General features: G+C 40.4%; 1 protein-coding gene across 1 annotated transcript in view; it reads left to right on the top strand.

Annotated features, from left to right (window-relative positions):
* ENPP6 (ectonucleotide pyrophosphatase/phosphodiesterase 6) overlaps positions 1-12,298 on the top strand; it is a 32,912-nt gene extending 20,614 nt beyond the window's left edge. Inside the window, exons 3-8 of the mRNA XM_063135641.1 lie at positions 159-270; positions 3,073-3,214; positions 5,498-5,677; positions 7,401-7,538; positions 9,858-9,981; positions 11,207-12,298. Of these exons, the coding sequence (XP_062991711.1) occupies positions 159-270; positions 3,073-3,214; positions 5,498-5,677; positions 7,401-7,538; positions 9,858-9,981; positions 11,207-11,412 (902 nt within the window). The 3' untranslated portion in view covers positions 11,413-12,298. The remainder of the gene's footprint in view (positions 1-158; positions 271-3,072; positions 3,215-5,497; positions 5,678-7,400; positions 7,539-9,857; positions 9,982-11,206) is intronic.
* Positions 12,299-19,743: the final 7,445 nt, after the last annotated feature.

A 19,743-nucleotide genomic window follows, 5' to 3' on the forward strand; every position in this document is an offset into this window, starting at 1 on the left:
TAGATCCAAATGGAACCAAACTTGGGTTATTGTGTTGTCTGAACCCAGCCAGTATCTCAACCTGGGAGCAACTCCCGCCCCCACTGATGATAAATTTAAATTTGTCATTCAAAATTCATTATTGAAACAAGCCATAACTAATTAAATGTTTCTCTTAGGTTGTGAAGTAGAAATACTTGGAATCAAACCTACGTACTGCCTACCATATTATAGTGTTCCAACAGATGACAATTTCTCCAATGCTGTAAATAACGCTATCGAGTCTTTGAGGTAAAGTCAGCAAAATATTTTATTTATTTATTTGAAGAATAACACCTTTTCTCCATTAGGGTAGCAACATGTTTTGCTGAATAGTAAGGGCTGAATCTGAGAAGGGGTGTGACAGACATTACTTTCACCACACTGCTGCATATTCAGCTATGAATGGGCAACTCAAAGGGTGGCCACTTCTGAATGTGCAAACAAAGCGGAAAAAAGAGGATACAAATTTGCATAAGATTTGCATATGGTAATTTGTGTATATGCAAATTTAGAAATAATTATTATAATTTAAATAGAAATGCAGTCCATATCGCCATAGTGTAGTGGCTAGAGTGTTGGACTGGGAGTTGGGAGATCCAGGTTCTAGTCCCCACTCAGCCCTGGAAACCCACTGGGTGGCTTTGGGCCAGTCACAGACTCTCAGCCCAACCCACCTCACAGGGTTGTTGTTGTGAAGAAAAAAAATGGAGAGGAGGAGGTTTATGTACGCTGCCTTAGGTTCCTTGCAGGAAAAAATGTGGGATATAAATGCAATAATAAATAGTGTGGAAGACTATGACTGGGTGATCTGTTGGTCTGCTATCCAGGTTCTGTTGATGGGCAACTTCAAGGCCCAGCTCTTCCTTCTGATAGTTCTTTGTCTTTAAACTGGACTCAGACTGGATAGCCCTTAAAAACAGAATAAAGTCTTTTTGGGCAGCCCTTCAAATAGAAGACTGTCATCCATAAAAGAGGACACATGGCCTAATTCAATATGGCGCAAGCAGTCTGTAAATGTCTGACCAGCCCTTCAACAGACCAGACCTGAATGTCTAGCAAGCAGCAGAATAGGCCATAGAAACAGACTCAGACTAGATATCTAAATTGGGAAGCTGAAGAAATTCCTGTAGGATGTGTTTTTAGCCGGTATGTATCTTTAATCTAGGTTATATAATAAGAGTGTATATTAGTTGTGTGAACATTTTTCTTTGTTCATCATTGATTTGGCAGGCTGCTCCCAATACGTACTTGCTGCTCTAGAAAACGGAATAAATAGAAATAGATCAGAAATTAGAATCGTTCCACAAAGTCACTTTGAGCCGGTTTGCACAATTGCGAAAGAAATATGCCATGGTGGCTTATTCCCACCCCCCTTGCATGCTGGTTATGTGCCAGCCAGATTTCCCTAATTACTCTCATTCATGTGGCTTGCTGTATAAACTGAACAGCATGGCTTATCTGAGGGGGGGGGGCAGCAGCCCACAAATAACCCCCATGGTTTATTTGAGGATTGCTGCCCTTTCAAACAAACCATGCTACCCAGGTTTGGATGACACTAGTGAGGGTAATTACTTGAGAGGGTAGCAAGCCATGCTAATGAGAGTAATTGGGGGAATGCAACCGGCACGAGCAGCAGGGGTATCAAGCCACCATGGCTCATGAACCACACTGTAATCATATGAACTGTGTCTCCCTGTGATGTGATTTCTACATGACAAAAGTCATGTATAAATTTGACTTCACAAGGTTCCTTTAGTCCATACAGTTTTGGGTGGCCTAACATGAGTTCAAATTGCATCTGGGCCCATTTCCACATGAACTGCGTGTAAATAATCACAAAAAGAATATCTTCAGAATGGGGAGTGGACAGCAGCTTCACTATAAGAGCCAAATAAAATAGGATGTCATTCAGGAGATTAAAACAAGTATGCTTAACCTGGCTGTGTATGTGGGCTTTTTTGTTTTGTTTTGTTTTTTTGGAGAAAAGCAGTAGTGAGGCCTTGACCTCAAACTGGATTTTCTGCTGAAAATTGCCCCCTCCTGGATGGTATTTGACCCCAAAAGAGCTATTTCCAGGTGCCAGCAGACAGGGGGCAAATAATAGCCAGGAAACAAGCACAGGTCTCCAATCTGGACTGGGAACATGTTCAGGATTAGGGCCCTGCAGCTGCTTTCGCCACCCACAAAATAAAAGCAGCTGCTTATGTACGCTTGTTTAAACACATGGCTAGTGTAAGAGGTAGTTAGTCAGTTAGAATGGGCTGATAGCAAGGCAACTAAAGTTTGTAGAGTTTAAGTAGAAGAAACAACAGTTGAAGCCCAAACAAATGTTAAATTCTATTTGTTGTCTCTCATAGTTAAAAGATATAAACAGACAATAGAGGATGACATGAGAAGGATACTGAAAATGTCCTTTAGTGGTCACCAGAAATTTCCTGATTAAGTCCTCACAAGACACTTACAGATATCCTATAATATTCTCACAGGCATTTCAAGAAAAACAAAAATGTGTTTGTGTGTGCGCATCCGATGTGGTGGTATTGGCATCATAGCAGCAGCTTCTGTCCCCAAACTCTGCTTTAATTTTAAAATTAGAAGAGACCGTTTATGTGGACGGTCTCTTCTACATGTGTACCTTATCATGATCAGGAGCTCTGTTAAGAAGTTTAGGTGATTAATACATGGATATCACGGTGCAAATTTATCACAGGAGTGAGGGGAGGAACAATCGAGGGAGAGGGCTGTAATTCTTGCTGGGAAGAGGGAATATCATGACATTTCCACCCAAAGGTATTTTAGGTGTAAAGTCTTCAGTGAAAAAAAGGTAGAGCATTCTTCAGGAACAAAGGATAACAGGCCATAGGATAGAGCATGGTCTACACTTCCTCTGTTTGCTACACTTTGTAGCACATCACATGGAAAACAATCCCAGTCTGCATGTCAGACATGAAAGACACTCTAAGGGTGCAATCCTAGGCATGTTTAGACAGGAAGGAGTCCTACAAACCACAGCACTCCCCATTTTACTCTTAACTCTTTTGTGGTGTTCAGGAATGGCACAGCAGATATGGCTGCAGTGTATTATGAACGGATTGATGTAGAAGGCCATCATTACGGCCCTTCATCTATTCAGAGGAAGAATGCCTTAAAAGCTGTGGATAACGTATTACACAATATGACTAAGCTTATCAAGGTTAGTGTCATTCAGAAATTACAATGTCCTTTTGCATTTTCACCATACTCTGTTCCTTATTAAATGCTCTTTGTAATTCTTCATTAAAGGCTGCTTCACAAGGTAAGAACTGTACTTGTGTGTATGTACATCCGTGTTTGAAATAGTAATACTAATTTGTGCACAGCCCAGGAAACTATGAGCAGTCATGGGTACATGTGGTCAAACACAATAGTGTACATTTATGTTCACTTGGCATTCTCAATTTTAACATGTGAAGTGGCCCTTACTAGGCATAGTAGCATTAGTCTTTTTCAAGGTGGAGAAGCCATAATTAATATTAATACTTAATATGCAGCCTTGAGTCTCTGTATTTGCTTCTTTTAAAATTAGTTTTAAGTGTTTTATTCTGTTTTTTATTTTTATTTTATCTTGTACACCGCTCCAAAACTTTTCAATGGGGAGCGGTATATAAATATTCTAAATAAATAAATAAATAAAAAATCATTGTCATACATGCAAAAGGTCCCAACAGAGCTGGCTTTAGAGGGTGGTCAGCTCAGTCTTTTGCCAGAGCCCCAAGACTAGCAGAGAGCCCACCACCCCACTGTCAAAGTCAGAATGGCAGAATAAAAAAAATGAGTTTGTATGCTCTAGTTCATCTAAGTTAAAGGGGCCAGCTAAAGTTGCCTTGTCTGAAGGACCCCAGAGTTCCAAGTTCAGTGCCTCAGGTAGCAGAGGCAGTGGTCAGGAAGGTAGGGGGTTCTTAGTTAAATCCAAAAGCCCCTCTGTCACCCACTCAATTTTGGACAAATCATGCTCTTTGGAGGGGCTGCCATAAAAGGGAAGGGAGGTGGCGGACTCTCTTTGCCTCTCTACCCACTATAATTTGAGAACTGAGCAGGAGCAACCTCTGCTTGAAGTCATTGGACCGGTATATGTTGCAGATGTTCCCTCAAAGGATGGTAACATTTATGATATTAAACTGGACACCCTATGGGCAGGGACTGCTCACGTCTGCAATCTGAACAGCACATTTGCTGATATTTAATAAATGTAGTAAGTAGAGCTGGCTACATCTCATACTCAAAACAAATTGATTCATGTCATTCAGATTACAGCATTCCAATAACAGAATCAAGAGCAAGTAAGGTGAAACTGTAGCCTGCTTCATCACAAGATGCAATGTAGGAAGCTAGCTAACTCATTCTGCAGTGATGACATTGCCAACACGGTCCTAATCTTGATCTTTAAAGCCTCTCATGGCATGGGACATGCATGTATAGTAGCCCTCCACACATGAAATCCACAAATACCCCAGCCGTTTAAGATCTATGTGTAACACTCTGTTTGAGATTCTATTACTGAAAGAGACTAGAATGAGTGTAAGAAGGAAAAAGTACATATGCAATTGTTCCTGCTATTTCATGTCTTAACCCTACTGGATTTAACATGGCAAGTCATGAACGTATTTTTAAAGAAACCATGAGCATTAAAGGCCCAGATTCAGAGAAAGTTAGTCACATCCATGTCTTCTTGAAACCAATGGATATGTTGGTTGTAAAGAAGCAGTTGTTATGAGGATGCCATCAAAAACAGCTGGACCATTACACATAGTGAGGCAACCACTTCAGGCAGCAGATGCTGGAGGACAGAGCTGTGTGTTTATGTGGCATGCCCTGTGCCCCCTAAGCTATCCTGCTGCTTTCATCTGCAATGGAGGACATTGTCCCCTCACCAGTGTTCAACTGCCACTGGTCAACCTCTGTACAGTGCCATCTTGTCTTTTGCCTCAGCCAAAAAAATGTCTTGGGTCAACCCTGAACCTGTGTGTGGCAAATCATCTCTGCCCTAGCAGGAATGTGAAGAAACACTCAACAAATGGATTGGGAACATCACCTGGCACCTTCTGCCACTCTCAGCAGTTCCACTGTGAATGTGGAGTAGGAGTGTAGAAATTCACGACCTGATGGTGGCATCCCCATCACAACCCTGTATTCATGTCTAAGTTTTACAATGTGAAAACAAAACAGAGTATACACCTCTAACTTGTCACACTGATTTCAACTTAAATGGGACTACCTTTTCTGGATCCAGGTCAGAAATTGAATGTTTATTATAAAATCATCCCCATTAATACTGTCAGCTCCATAGGGAGTGGGGGATGGTACATGAAGGGATTAATCCCCACTGTGCATTTTCTCATATCAGTGGCATTGCAAGTATCTGCTTACCAAACTGGAAAAGGGGGAGGCACATGATTTCCTTTTCAAGCTGTAATCACAGTCTTTACTATCTTGACAGGACAAGGGCCTGCAGAATGACCTGAATGTCATTCTTTTCTCGGATCATGGGATGACTGACATTTACTGGATGGAAAAAGTGATTGAACTGAGAAACTGTATCAACATGAGTGATGTTATACAAGTAAAGGACCGAGGGCCGGTTGTAAGTCTGTGGCCAGCCAAAGAGAAGCAGCTTGAGGCAAGGAAAACAGCCACCTTTTCTCTTCCTTAATCCACCTCTTGCCAGTCATTCTGTGCTTTGTTGTAATGCTCTACATTCAGACATGCCACACTCTTGCCCTCTTTCTGCATTCAAAAACATGCCAGTACACTCTGCAAGGGAAAAGAAGATGGAGAAATTCCTGGATCTGACGTCCGGGTTGCACATAACCATGTGCAACTCCGGGAGAAAACCCAAGGTTTGTCCTTGGGTTGTGACCTCTGGTTTGTTCATGGTTAAACCACAGGGCAGGGTTCACACATAACAATCCATGATTCATCAACAACCCACAATTCAACAACAACCTATACTCAACCGATACTCAGGGTTGTCGTTACATGCAAACCAGGTCAGTGTCATCAGCTTTTCTCCAATGGTTACATAGGGAGCTTTATTTTCTATATCTTGCCAACTGTTTACGGTGGGACATGAGGGAAGCTGGCTCTCCTGGTCTGCTGAAGATGGAGAACTGAGACTAGAAAGGGTTTAACTCAGACTTCTCCAACCTGGTGCCCTCCAGATGTTTTGGACTTCAACTCCCATTAGCCCCCTACCACTCCTATCCTTATAAGGAAAATGTAGCACTTTTAAAGACACAGTCTCAATTCCTTGGGCCCTTAGAAGCTCTGAGATGGCCCTGGGATCAGTTCAATTTAGTTTGGGACGCCTTGGAAGACACCAGCTTTGCCTTGGAAGTGGCCTGAATTGCAGCAAAGCAGCCCAATTCAGCTTGTTATTCAACCAAACCAAATGATATCCGAAATAAAATATGTCTTACCAAAATTTCCTCAAGTCTCTTGTTCAAACAGGAGTATTTCTGCCCTCAAAGTGTGAATTCATTATTTATTTAAAACATTTGTATCCTGCCCTATATCAATAGGATCTCAGAGAGGCATACAGATAAAATCATACAATATAAAACAATATACACAGCTAAAAACAAATCAAACCATTAATCAAGTTAAAACCAATATATCATTTTTTAAAAAGTAGAAACAATTAAAACAGTTAAAACAATGCGTAAGCCAGGTGAATTTAACCATAAAAGGCTTTATTAAAAAGACATGTTTATACTTGGCGCCAGAATAGAGTCAGCGTTGGCACCAGTTGGGCCTCCAAGGGAAGGGCATTCCACAGTCGGGGTGGAATTACTCTCTGTCTTAATCCTATGTAACCCTAGAGTCCACACCACACTGTGCATTCTCTTATACATTTCTCTCTCTTAATTCCCTGACACATTTTTAACTGATCTCTTCTATAGAGCTGTTTCAGTATTCAAAGGCAAACTCTGCTTGACAGCCATTCAATAAACAGATCAGGTAGATGCCAAGATTTATTGAATAGCTATTGGACAGATATTGCTTTCCACAGCCCTAAATAATTCAATAAAATAAACCCAAGATATACCTTATTGGAATAGGGACTGATATATCCTTGTGCAAAATCAGAGTGGATAGGGGTGAGGAAAAAAGGCCAAATTTGCTTCCCCTCTAATTTCCTTATTTCTTCTTTTATTACTTTATGATGAAAAATTTCCAAGGGCTTTCCATACAAGTTGACAAGTCCAGAGTAGAAACATTACTTAAACAAATAACATAAAAAGGGCAATGTATCATACAACAATTGGTATTTGTTGTGATCATCCAGGCTGACTTGTAACAATTATGTACACTGAGATTTCATAACTTTTGTTTCTTTGCAGGTGTATAACAAGCTGAAAAATGTGCCACACATGACTGTTTACCTGAAAGAGGATATTCCTGCTAGATTCTATTATAAAAAAGGGAAATTTGTCTCTCCTTTGACACTTGTTGCTGAAGAAGGATGGTTCATAGTTGAGGTAAATCACCTACGTCAGGTCTCTCTAACTGTGACTTAAAGCGTTGAGTGCGAGAGCACAAGCTGAAAAACGTGCCACACGTGACTATTTACATGAAAGAGGATATTCCTGCTCTATTATAAAAAAGAGAAATTTGTCTCTTCTTTGACACTTATTGCTGAAGAAGGATGGTTCATAGTCTAACCGTGGCTTAAAGTGTTGGGTGTGAGAGCACGGCTTCTGGTTAGTGTTAACCCCAGAGAACCACAGTTTCGCTAACCACAGAGCCTGAAGTGTCATCTGAACAGGCCCTATGTAGTCAAATGCTCTATATACTCTGATACTATGAGCCTGTTCAGACCACTCTAAACCATGATCAATATGCACAATTCAAATGCCACTTGCAGCAAGGCATTGTTAACTCCCCAGTTGAATCTGAGCATTAAACATTGGAGAGATTCATGATTTCAGCTACACCCAGATGCTACATGCAGCCACTGCCTCCACCAATGGCATATTCAAATTCCTCTTCCTTTTTGAGTGATGCTGATGATGTGAATGACTGCTGGCTCAGCTCAAGAATGATGTCCTTCCAATTTATGCTTCAGCGAATTTGAGTTAGTAACACAATGAATTGATCCTGGACTCCCTTTTGATTTTTCTCTGCTTCTATTTATGATGAGAATCTATGCCTAGAAACTGTCAGCACTTGTAGTCATTTAAAAAAAATATCTTGAAAAAGTAGGAATCCCAAGGGTAGCCCTACATTTCTTTGTATTTAATAGTCAGCAGATGTACTAGATAATTGAACAATTCTAGCTGACAGATTAAATTTGTTTCCTTTTCTCTATCTATTTACATTGACAGCATTCAGAGTGAGCAAAGGAGAAAATGAACTCCCTTATCGTATTGCAGGGCCCGCTTGTGCTGCTGGTTTGTTTAATTCAGTTCCAGGAAGCTAACTGACAGTGGTCTGCACACTATTAGGCAACGTCTACCATGTTTGCTAGCATCCACTTATGGCCTGCCAATTTGCAAGCTCTCTAGAACCAGCGTGACATAACTCAAGTTAAACCTTTCAATGGTAGTAGACATTGATGTTGGCTCAGCTAGTGGTGTGTCAAAACCAAGAAATTAAATGACCTGTGCTCAGGCTGTTGGATAAAGAGAATGGGTATGTCAGCACATACCGCGCATGCAGTCCAAAAGCAAAACAACTTTCATTTTATGTGCACACCTTCAAACGCATTATGGATTTTTTAGAATCTGTAAGTAAATCAGTTTCATCAAACTGATATACCACCAGAATGAAGGGGATGGCTAAAAATAATTATCATAATTGCCATAGAACTGGGTCAGTGGAAAGCATGTATAAGAAGTAGGCATGAGGCTGACCCTCTGGCTACGACCCATTGCTTCTTGCAGCTGTCATGGCTGATGTGTCTATGCACCAAAAAGACCCCTGTGTTTATCCGACTAAAGAGGAAGCATAGACTGCAGCACTCATGGTACAGTGAGGGATTTGGTGCATAGGGTGGTGCAACTCAGTAACATTGAACAATGAATTCTGGGCCCTCAGACACAGAATATAGAGCAATATGGAGTTCAAAGGTCAACTTGAAGTCTGGGTTCAGATAACACGATAACCCATGGTGGGTTAAATAGTCAACGGTTTGTTATTTAACCCACCATGGGTCATTGTGTTGTGTGGAGGGAATTTTTCAACCAACAGTTGGTTAATTGGCTTTGGTCAGAGATATATTATGAAAGATGGGGCCTTTTCCATGCTGGTGTCCTTAGGAATATTTACCTGGCACCAAAGTAGTATTCTTTTAGGCTCTAGATTAAAACATGTTATTTACCTGCACATTTTAATCATTCTTTTAAAACACCGTGCCATACTTTTAGCTGATTGAGTTCCTTTTATTTCCTGCATTTTGGGACTTTTTTAAAAAATTGTATTTTATTGTTGATGTGCTGTTTTATCATTGTACATTACACTGTTCTAGAACCCACTTTGGTGAATAAAAGGGTGGTATAGATATTTGTTTAAACTGAGTTTTTAAAACTCAGTGGAATTTACATCTAAATAGACATGTTTCGCATCCTTTGCATATGTTCTGCATTTTCAATACTGTAACCTTTTGTCAAAGCAACTAAATACATTTACTTAATTTAATATCTTCATTCCTTAAATCTATTTATATCAACAACCACCTTTACTTGGAAGGAAGCTTGATTGGTTTTGCAATACAATCTCTTCCCAAGTGGCTACGCATAGAAGCGTAGCCTGAGATGATTAACACGTTAATGTTGAACAGGGTTATTTTCCCTCTACAGAGCAGAGATACCCTTCCATTTTGGGAGAACGGCACAGGAAAAAGAAATGCCTGGCAAAATGGATGGCATGGCTATGATAATGAACTCATGGATATGAGAGGATTCTTCCTTGCATACGGGCCAGGTAGGCCAACCAGAGAAGTAGATAATCACCATAAAACCCTTTGCTACTTTTTTGTGTTGCAATTTTTTTAGAGCTGGGTTGACTGCATATGGATGAGGTAGTTCATTGTGCAAAATCAGCGTGCCCACTAGAGTGAAAGCAAACAGACACAGAGTTACACTACTTTTAGTTCCCATGCCTTCTTTCAAAGTGCTTGGTCAAATAACATTTAACTTGTTTTACCAGTATAACGGCCCAGCTACCTTGATAAAATGTCTATGTAGTAGCTGTTATGATTCACTTAAGGGTGCATAAATAATAAAGTCTCTTCCTGTTAATGCAGTTATGACTAGCTGGAGAGCACAGAATGGGAAAGTGTAAATCTTGCATAATTTGGGATATTAAATTATTTAAATCCTAATCCTAAATCTGTCATCAGCCACAGCAATAAACACTCAGTTGATTTCCTAGATGTGGAGCAATTCAAAAGTATTCAAGGCTACTCTGATGAAGCCTCAGGGAACTGCCAAGTTAATGGGATTCCGGGGGAAGTGGGCGGGGCCAGGTGAAGGGGTATGGCTATTTGGGGAACTCTGGAGGGGCAGATTGGGACCCTAGTAGGACTGGATGTGGCCTGCAGGCCTGAGATTCTGCACATTTGGCTTAAACAATAGCTCTAGAAATACCAGTCAACAAGATCCAGCCACTACGACTGGAGGTTCCACCTTGTTCTTCTGGGAATCTCTGATGATGGACCAGCTACTAATGATTAGTATTCCACATGTCTGTGGGAGCTTTTAAATCAGCTTCACACATGAGTCTGTATAAATATTCATGTAAGCACTATGCAAAAACTAAACATGTAAAAGGTGGCCATGCTTGCTAATTTTATCAGATACCTGAGCTCATGCAACACAAGAACATAAGAAGAGCCATGCTGGATCAGACCAAAGGTCCATTTAGTCCAGCACTCTGTTCACATAGTGGCCAAGCAACTGTTGACCAGGAACCCACAACCAGGACATGAGTGCAAAAGCATCCTCTCATCCATGTTCCCCAGCAACTGGTGTACATAAGTTTACTGCCCTTAGTACTAGAAGTAGCACATAGCCATCAGGACTAGTAGACAAACAGCCAATCAAAGTGAGACAAGCATTAAATGTCAGAGCATTGGAATTCATTTAGCCTGTGTAGCACTATCGTGAATACTAGTGGTTTAAAATGCCTCATTGTCATTTTATTTCAGATTTCAAGTCTAACTTCAGAGCAGCACCAATCAGATCGGTTGACGTTTATAACGTTATGTGCAAAGTTGCAGGAATACAGCCACTGCCAAACAATGGATCCTGGTCGAGAGTGGAGTGCATGTTAAAAAATAATGCCAATTTGGCACAATCATTCCAATGGAGCAGCTCTGTGCTGGCACTAATTCTGTTTGCATTGTTTGTATAACAGACCTTGTTACTCTGGTTCCCGATACAATGTCAGTCAGTGTGTCCAGTTTTCCTCCCCATTCATCATTTGAATAGCAGCATTAATAGAATGCTGTGGGGAAAAGATTGTACAAATTCATTTCTAAAAAGTTAAAGCCGGGTTTCAAGTGTTTATGGGCCCTAAGAGACAAAACCTACATGGGCACCTTCTGGGGGTGGTTAGATGCAGCTAGTGCATTACCAAAGACAGGAAGAGGATACACTTTCAACGATACCCCATCTCTAGGTCCTAACAATTTCCAAGCATTTGACCCAAGCCAATGCTCAAGGCCCACCATCACTGAGCAACGATGTCCACATGAGGACTAGTGCTTCTCTCTGCATCTCTTCACAGTCTTTCTGGATTTGCATTTATCTATACTTAGATGATGTAGAGAAAGCTCCATATGCCATTCCCTACCCCTGTGCACAAATCATTTTTTCTAAGTCAGAAGTAGGCAGATTGGTATCCTCCAGATATCTTGAACTACAAGCCCCATCCTCCCTCAACATGGGCTGTGATTGGTGAGTCTGATGGGAGTTGTAGTCCAAAACATCTGAAATCTACCAGGGCTCCAACCTGTGTTCTAAACTATTGATTTTTATTTGCTGACGGCCTTCCCTGGCATGAAGACTTTGGCATTTGGCAGTGTAACTGCAGACATTTAAATAGGGGGAATCTCCTTGATTTTACCAGATGTTGCAATGCCATTCAATTTCAAATGTATGTAAAAGGGAACCAGGTGCCCATTTTCTATACTGGCATGGAAACTAGCCCACATCAATATCAAAAGCCATTTCCCCCTCTTTATTTCTGTTCTATGTTGATACTGTAGATGTATATGATTTCATATATATCTTTAATACTTCCAGTGAAGGGTAAAATAGAATCCCTACTGTTTAGAGCTCAGGTAACCACATTTAAAATGTATTCCCAATTTGGCCTAATGCCAGAGTTACCATATTTAGTAATTAGCATTTCCTTACATTGAGGCCATTCAGTTAAATGAGAAAGGGACAGACACCAAAACCTTCCATTTTTTAAAAAAAGAGGAGACAAAAATGTATATGCTCATATATACAAGAGTGTGAAATAAGGAGTGTTGTGTAAGGAGTGTGAAATACCACTGTGAACGTTAAAAGAAACTTTTGAAAAATCCTGTATACATTGTATCTTTGACTGCTTTGAGAGAAGCTATTTCAAGGATAACTACCATGCATGAGCATCTGCATGTCTCAAACCAACATATACAGATACTAAGCCTGACAGAAGAGGTCTGTAATAACTGGTAAACATTTATGCAATTTTAAAGCTCAAGTGAACCATCAAATCCATTTGAAGGGGGGGCAGAAAAGGAAAGAAAATCAGTCTTTTGTTATTAGGCTGTTGAGTATAAAAGGCAATTTAGTTCTTTCTAAGCATTTGCAGTAGCTGGGAAACAAACATCTATTGTTTAGAGGTCTGTGTTTCTCATTAATAGACCAGGCTCTTTGAATTTTTTGGAGCACTTCCCTCTCCCCTGCCATTAAAAAAGATAAAATCATCATTCAAAACCATCAGTAAAAGTTCTGAATTGTAAGTTTCAATTTCCCAACAAGATATTCAAATAGGAAGGACCAGTATATGCAAACAGTACAGTTCAACCTCTGTATTCTTGTGACCAAAGTGTTTTATATTCCGTTGCCTCCATCTTGCATCATCTTCAGTCCTAAATGTATTGACAGGGCAATTCTATACATGCTACTCAGGAGTAAGTTCCACTAAATTCAATGGGACTTATACCCAAGAAAGCATACACAGAATTGCAGGCTTAGACACTTTCTGTTTATTCAATGCAATGCAAATTTAGCATCAACTCTCTTTGTAACAGTTGAATTATTCCAGATTTCACAAGTGGAATACAGTTTGGAACTGAACCATTGTATGCATAGAGGAAGTAAGTGCCTTTACTGAATGATGCAGAACCTTTTGAATAATTATTGTGGGGCGGTTTTCAAGATGTATGCAATTTAATAGGGGCTTTGTGCAAATATATACAGCATGATACCTCACTAACACGATGCTCCCCAAAGCGTTCAGAAGGGAAATGAGAGAAATAGCTATTCCTGAAGCTGATTGGCTTCAGGAGAAAACGGTTTTATTGTGTACTCAGTGTTCTTTGTATCTTTTGTATTGATTCATATTACAATTAAAAACAACAAGTATTTGTAATATAATACCCTAATGTGTATAGATCATAAACGGATGCATGTTTTTAAAATATGGAAGTACTAATCAATAGCTAAAAAGCACCAAAGAGTTTGGCTTGACAATTGCTACATCAAGGAATTCAGTTTGGCTCTCTTCTAATGGCCTAACTAATTATGAAGTAAAACATGCCTTTGCATTTAACATACATGTTTTAAAAATACAAATAGCTGTTGGGGTGGGGGGTGACAATTATCGGGATCACAGCAGGTGCAGAGGGTGAGTTTAATTCTTTCCTCCCTTGCTGCAATCCTGATGAAAATAGCTCCTCTGATGCTACTATTTGCATTGGGAGGAGTCCTCCTCCTCCATGGCATCAATGGGAGATTTCCTCCCAATGCAAACAGGTTCTTCAGAGGAGCAATTTTCATTAGGGTTGCAGCAAAGAAGGAAAGGGTTAAATTTCCCTGTTCCACCTTCTGTGATCCCCAAAAGCTCAGCCCTCAAGACAAGGCTGCTTTTTTCCTATTTCTTTTTTGCATTTTTAAAAAGGAACATGTTTAATGCAAGGACACATTGAATGTCACTCCTGGTTTGACCCCCAGGAGCAAAGTTGCCAACTTTTGATTTAAAACATTCTGGTACATGGGTGGAGCCAAAAGGTGGAGATTGGGGCAGGTTTGGAGGCAGATTCTGTTGAATATCAGAGGATCAGAGGATAAATGTAATAGCAAAAAAAAAACCCATTTCCTTCTATGGCAGATGCTGGCAAGTATGGTAGGCTTAGCTCAGCCTTCTGCAACCTGGTGCCCTCCAGATGGTGTTGGACTACCATTATGACCCAGCTAGCATGGCTGGCTGGGGCATGCTGGGAGTTGTAGTCCAACATATTTGGAGGCCATCAGGTTGGCTTAACCAGTAATTGGATTCTAGCACAAGAGGGAGAACCCACCAAGAGAAGTGGGTGTGAGACCCATCTCCCCACACCTGCCACTTCCATGCTGCTACATTGCTGTCACCGCCTCCTTGTTTTTCATCTGGTATGCAGCTGCCCTCAGCCCATGAAATGAGGCCATACAAGAACCATCCACATGCATCCAGCTGTCTCACTTGCAAACAGTATATTAAATGGTTTACCAGGGTCCATTCAGTGATCTTAGTGCAGAGTGTGCACACAAAAATTCTGGCAAACCATCCAACATTTCCAGCTTTTACACAAATAATTTTGGCATCTGACCTAGAGGGTCTCCCTGGGTGGAGGTTTCCCCCCTCTCAGGTTGGCTACCCTACTTCAGATAGAATGATCAACAGTGTTGGAGACTTATCCTGATTAATAATCAGCTTAATGAATGATAGCACTGTTCAATCTTTAAAATAGGACATCCAGATTGGAAAACGGGAAGTAAACTAGGTAACACAATTTTCTAAGGATAGGATAGCCTTTCCAGAAGTATTTACAATAAAATTAAACATTTAAATCCATTGATTTTTCTCTCTCTCTTTCCATGTATATACATAAAATTTAGAACTGTATTCAACAAAATAGGTTGATATGTCTGATGCAGCAAGAGCCATATTTGAAGTGTGTGTGTCTGTTGTGTGTGTATGAGAGAGAGAGGTGGGGTGGAGGAGGGGAATTCTGCCAGGCTCAGGCCTTACTCTTTGAAATAAGCAGAACCATGGACACTGATATAAAATCAGTACACTGTTATACTCAAGACTGAGGGCTCATCTACACCAAGCAGATATTCCACTATGAAAGTGGTATGAAAACAGTATATAAAATGCAGGATCCACACTACTGCTTCATAGTGGTATTGAAGTGCACTGACAACTGTTGGGGGCCCATGACATATACCATATACTGCTTTCGTAGTGTTATGTCCTGCTTGGTGTAGCTGTGTTATGGGCCCCAACAGTTGTCAGTGCACTTCAGTACCAATATAAAGCAGTAGTGCACTTCAATATCACTATAAAGCAGTAGTGTGGCTCCTGCCTTTTATATACTGCATTCATACCGCTTTCATAGTGGAATATCCTGCTTGGTGTAGATGAGCCCAGGTCACATTCACACATCTCAAACTGTGACACCTTTAGGTAGTTATAAGGGCTTCCTCATGTGTACATAACATGATATAAACTGTAACATGCAGTGATTCTGCTCTCAGGCTCCAGACAGGAGCAAGGAAGAGTAACCCACCAGACAGGGAAGAGGGTTAGTGAGAAACTGAGGATGTTGCTTAGACTTGTGTGGTGTCATTTGTGTGATATAATTACATTTTTATTTTGCACTTCCTCCAAGGAAAACTCTGTGTGGAATACATGGGTCTCCCTCCCTCCCCCATTCTACCCTCACAACACTGTGAGGCAGGGTGCAAGACAGTACCCTAACAACACCCAGTGAGATTCAAAATTAGTGGGGATTTGAGCTCAGTCCTAGTCTTGCATTCTAACCACTATACATCATGTTGGCTCATCTAAACATATGTCCCCTCCCTTTTTTTAAAAAAAATGCCACTGGTACTTTTTTGAGGTACAGTCATTGGGGCAACCATCTATACTCCATCTCAAGGCCTCAGTTCACACGAATTATGACTCCAACAAATTGGGGCAGGCAGGTACCCAGGGACCAAATTTAGTTTCAGAGAACCTCTCGGGGAAGGGGGGGATGTATTCAAGTGGTGGGCAGGATCAAAGGCAAAAGGATAAAAAATACCAGCATATCATAGCTTAAAGCTCTGTTAGAATGGGGTGGGGGCAGGGACTGCATGAAAATCAGGAAACCATCAAAGAAGGTTTGGCGGGGGGAGAGAAGGGAGCATTGCCATCTCGGGGAAACATGGAAAGCTAGCCTGGGACCCCCAGGCTGAGGGTCACACTCCTGTGTGCTCCTGCGGTATTCACATAGGGGCCACTTTGTGCGTAAAAACTTGTAGTCTGCTTTTAAATAAACAGCAAGCTTCTCGGGATGCCAGTGACTAGACCAGATAGCTTTAGTGAGGTGTATATTTGCATTGTAGAATATTATAATTGCCATTTAACCTTATGGAATCCTTACTTTACTGATCACCTTATCTGTTGGAGGCACTATTGTGTCACCAATAATTAGGAATCATGTATATATTACCACCAGGCTTGTGTAATATTCCAACAGTCTGTTACATAGACCTTTTTAATTTTTTTGATTATGATATTCTATTATCTTGATCTTGCTCATGTTTAAGCTGAGTGCAAAAGGCAGGTGAAAGATATGTGGCTGAAAGAATTATTTCCCCCCCAAAATATTCATGGTTTCTCCACAAGAGAGTGACATGTACATACAGTATTATTACATTCAATCTCTGGCACACTCCAAGAGAGTAAGGGCCCCATATAATGCTATTTTGGATAGTGGCTCTTGTAACATGGACCTGTTTAAAGTTATACTAATATCTTATTTCAAAGTACACTGAATAGTCATCAACTACGTGCAACTTTACATAGCTACAGTATTAGGTTGCAATTATTCCCATGTAATTCTACTGACATCGTTTGCAAGTCATTATTAAATCCTCAAGGAAGTGCCTCTTCAGTCACTTCAAAAACAGAATAAAGATTTTTAATTATCTCTTTAGACCATGAAAACTACATACAGGCTAAAGCTCAGAGACAAGACACTTCTTGCCTGTGGCATTATCTCCCATTATTACCAAACTCAGAGCTCCCTCTCCTGGCCTTCCAGAGGGCTACTTTTATGCATTTAAAATAAATAAAATTCAAATACTCAAGAAGTTAATAGACTTTTTTTCTTACACACACACACACACACACACACACGGACAGAGAGAGATTCTTTCTTTCTTTCTTTCTTTCTTTCTTTCTTTCTTTCTTTCTTTCATAAAAGCAATCTGAAATGCAATAATCTGTCATTATTATTCAGGTTTTACAACTGAATAGTTGTAGCGAGAAAGAAATTCCATGGAAATCTGAAAAATTTAATTTTCAACACACTTTTTGCATCACTTTACAGGGAAAAGATAGGGATCTCGATATACCATGGCCTGGTTCGCACTGAGCAAGCATCTCAATCACTTCCACTTGGCTCTTTGTATCAGCAGGAGTGGCTAAACACTCCTGGATTACAATTTTGGCTCATTGGGGGAGAGACAAGCCAGAGTTCCAGGCTCGGATGTATGGGGGTTTTTTTGGGTGTGGGTGTGTAAAATGCATATAAAATGTGTACATTATGAAAAAATACATTTAAAATAACATACATTTTCATGCAGTTTTTTTTAATTGATATGGAAACAGGATGGAACGGACTTATGAATGAATTCATGTGAAAATGATGTGGATCCAAAATAAAATGATCCATCCATCCCTACCTTACATTCACTGTTGCTATTCCCCTTGGTAAATTTTGGCTTTTAACCTATCTGTGCACAGGATATGTACAGGGAGAGTGCTAATAAGCCTTGGGCAGCCAAATATTTTCTCTTTAATAGATAATGGGAAGCAACTAAGCTGTGGCAACACACACCTAGATTAGAACCCTGATGAAGCCAAGTGGTCATACAAAACAACTCACCAAATGCTACTTCTTTGTGGCATGAAAGATGAGAAGATGCATGAGTTCGTGACTCAACTAAAGCAAATGGGTAAACCACCCACAGGCTTTTCATAGAGAACGAATTCCTGAAAACATGTTGTTCCATAACGCCCTTTTAAAAACAGAGGCTAAAACATAACTTGGTATTATTCACAACAAACATGTCAATTCTTTGCATATTGTTCCCCCCCTCCTATATTTTGTTATAACCCAAGATATAGGGAGTCACTCACATGAGGAGAAGGGAGGGAGGGAGGGAGTTTCCTTACCTGAAAATCTCTTAAGATACACCAGGCTAATCACATCATGGAATGGCATCTGTATACAGTGAAGATATGACACATTGGGAATGTTATTGCTGTTTTGGTTCTAGAGAAAGATACACACACACACAAGTTAATTCCTGTAAACATGGGAGGGTGTGTCAGGTTCACTAGTATTTAAAATATCAGTGTCCAGTTTGACAATAAGACGCCATCCAACTACTGCTACAGACTGTACATATGACAGAATCAGCTGCTATAGGGCATGTTCTGAGTGGATCGTTTTCTATCCCACTTCAATATTCCAGTATTTTTTCATTATTGCAAGCAGGTTGCCAAGAGCTCAACACAGAAAAAGTCAATACAGCAGGATCTGTCCAGTGGCAGTTAGGAGAAAATATCATTTCAGATTAAGCTTCTAGCCTCGTTTATTACCCAAACCAGTCAATATTCTAAATAATAAACCCTTTTGTGAGAGAGAGGAGTTCGCGATCACTCCAGGCCAAGTTGTTGTTAAACATTCAGAGGATTGTGGTATGAAAGAGGCTTGCTATCGGAAATAGGTGTTCAGAATTTAAAAGCGCAAGTCTTGTTTAACACTGACAACAAGCTTCAGATTATAGCCAAAATGGGAGAAAAGAAAGGAATCAGCATCCTTGAGGGAACACCGTTTGCTGAAATACAAAAAGGGGTAGCGGGGAACAAACCTCCTGAAAGAGTGCTCAGTGGCCACAGAATGCTGAAAATCTATGGGGGCATGGAATGGAGTATCCATGAAGAGGTGATGGCTAGAATAATGAACCAGAGCACTCCAAACTGCAACATTTTGTTGTAGGCCTTGCTTGTGACTCTATAGTAATTAGGTTCAACAATGCACTGAAGAAATATAAATTTGTGCATGGCTGCTTCAGGTTCAGGTCCCTGTTTAGTCGAAAGACCTGGATAGGTTTTGAAAATGCCACCCCCTCAAATATGTTATGTCACAAAACATGTTTAATGTAACATCACACACACACTTGTGTATTAAAGGAGATAGCCGATGTTAGCCACAGTGCAAATACTTACTAGTACATTGAGAATCTCCTATTCAGCAAATTTAATTGAACACATCTTCAATGCATGAAATGCTGGGTTTAGACCAGGTTCATCTCCTTAGACATCAAGATCTCTTTCAGTGGTCATGGAGTAGTCACTCTAGGTCTCTACCCTCTAACAGATATTTTACACACATACTTCATGAAAGCCTACTCCATGACAACTTTCAGCATGCCT

Source organism: Elgaria multicarinata, chromosome 10 (genome assembly GCF_023053635.1).
Source record: "Elgaria multicarinata webbii isolate HBS135686 ecotype San Diego chromosome 10, rElgMul1.1.pri, whole genome shotgun sequence".
Lineage (NCBI taxonomy): Eukaryota > Metazoa > Chordata > Lepidosauria > Squamata > Anguidae > Elgaria > Elgaria multicarinata.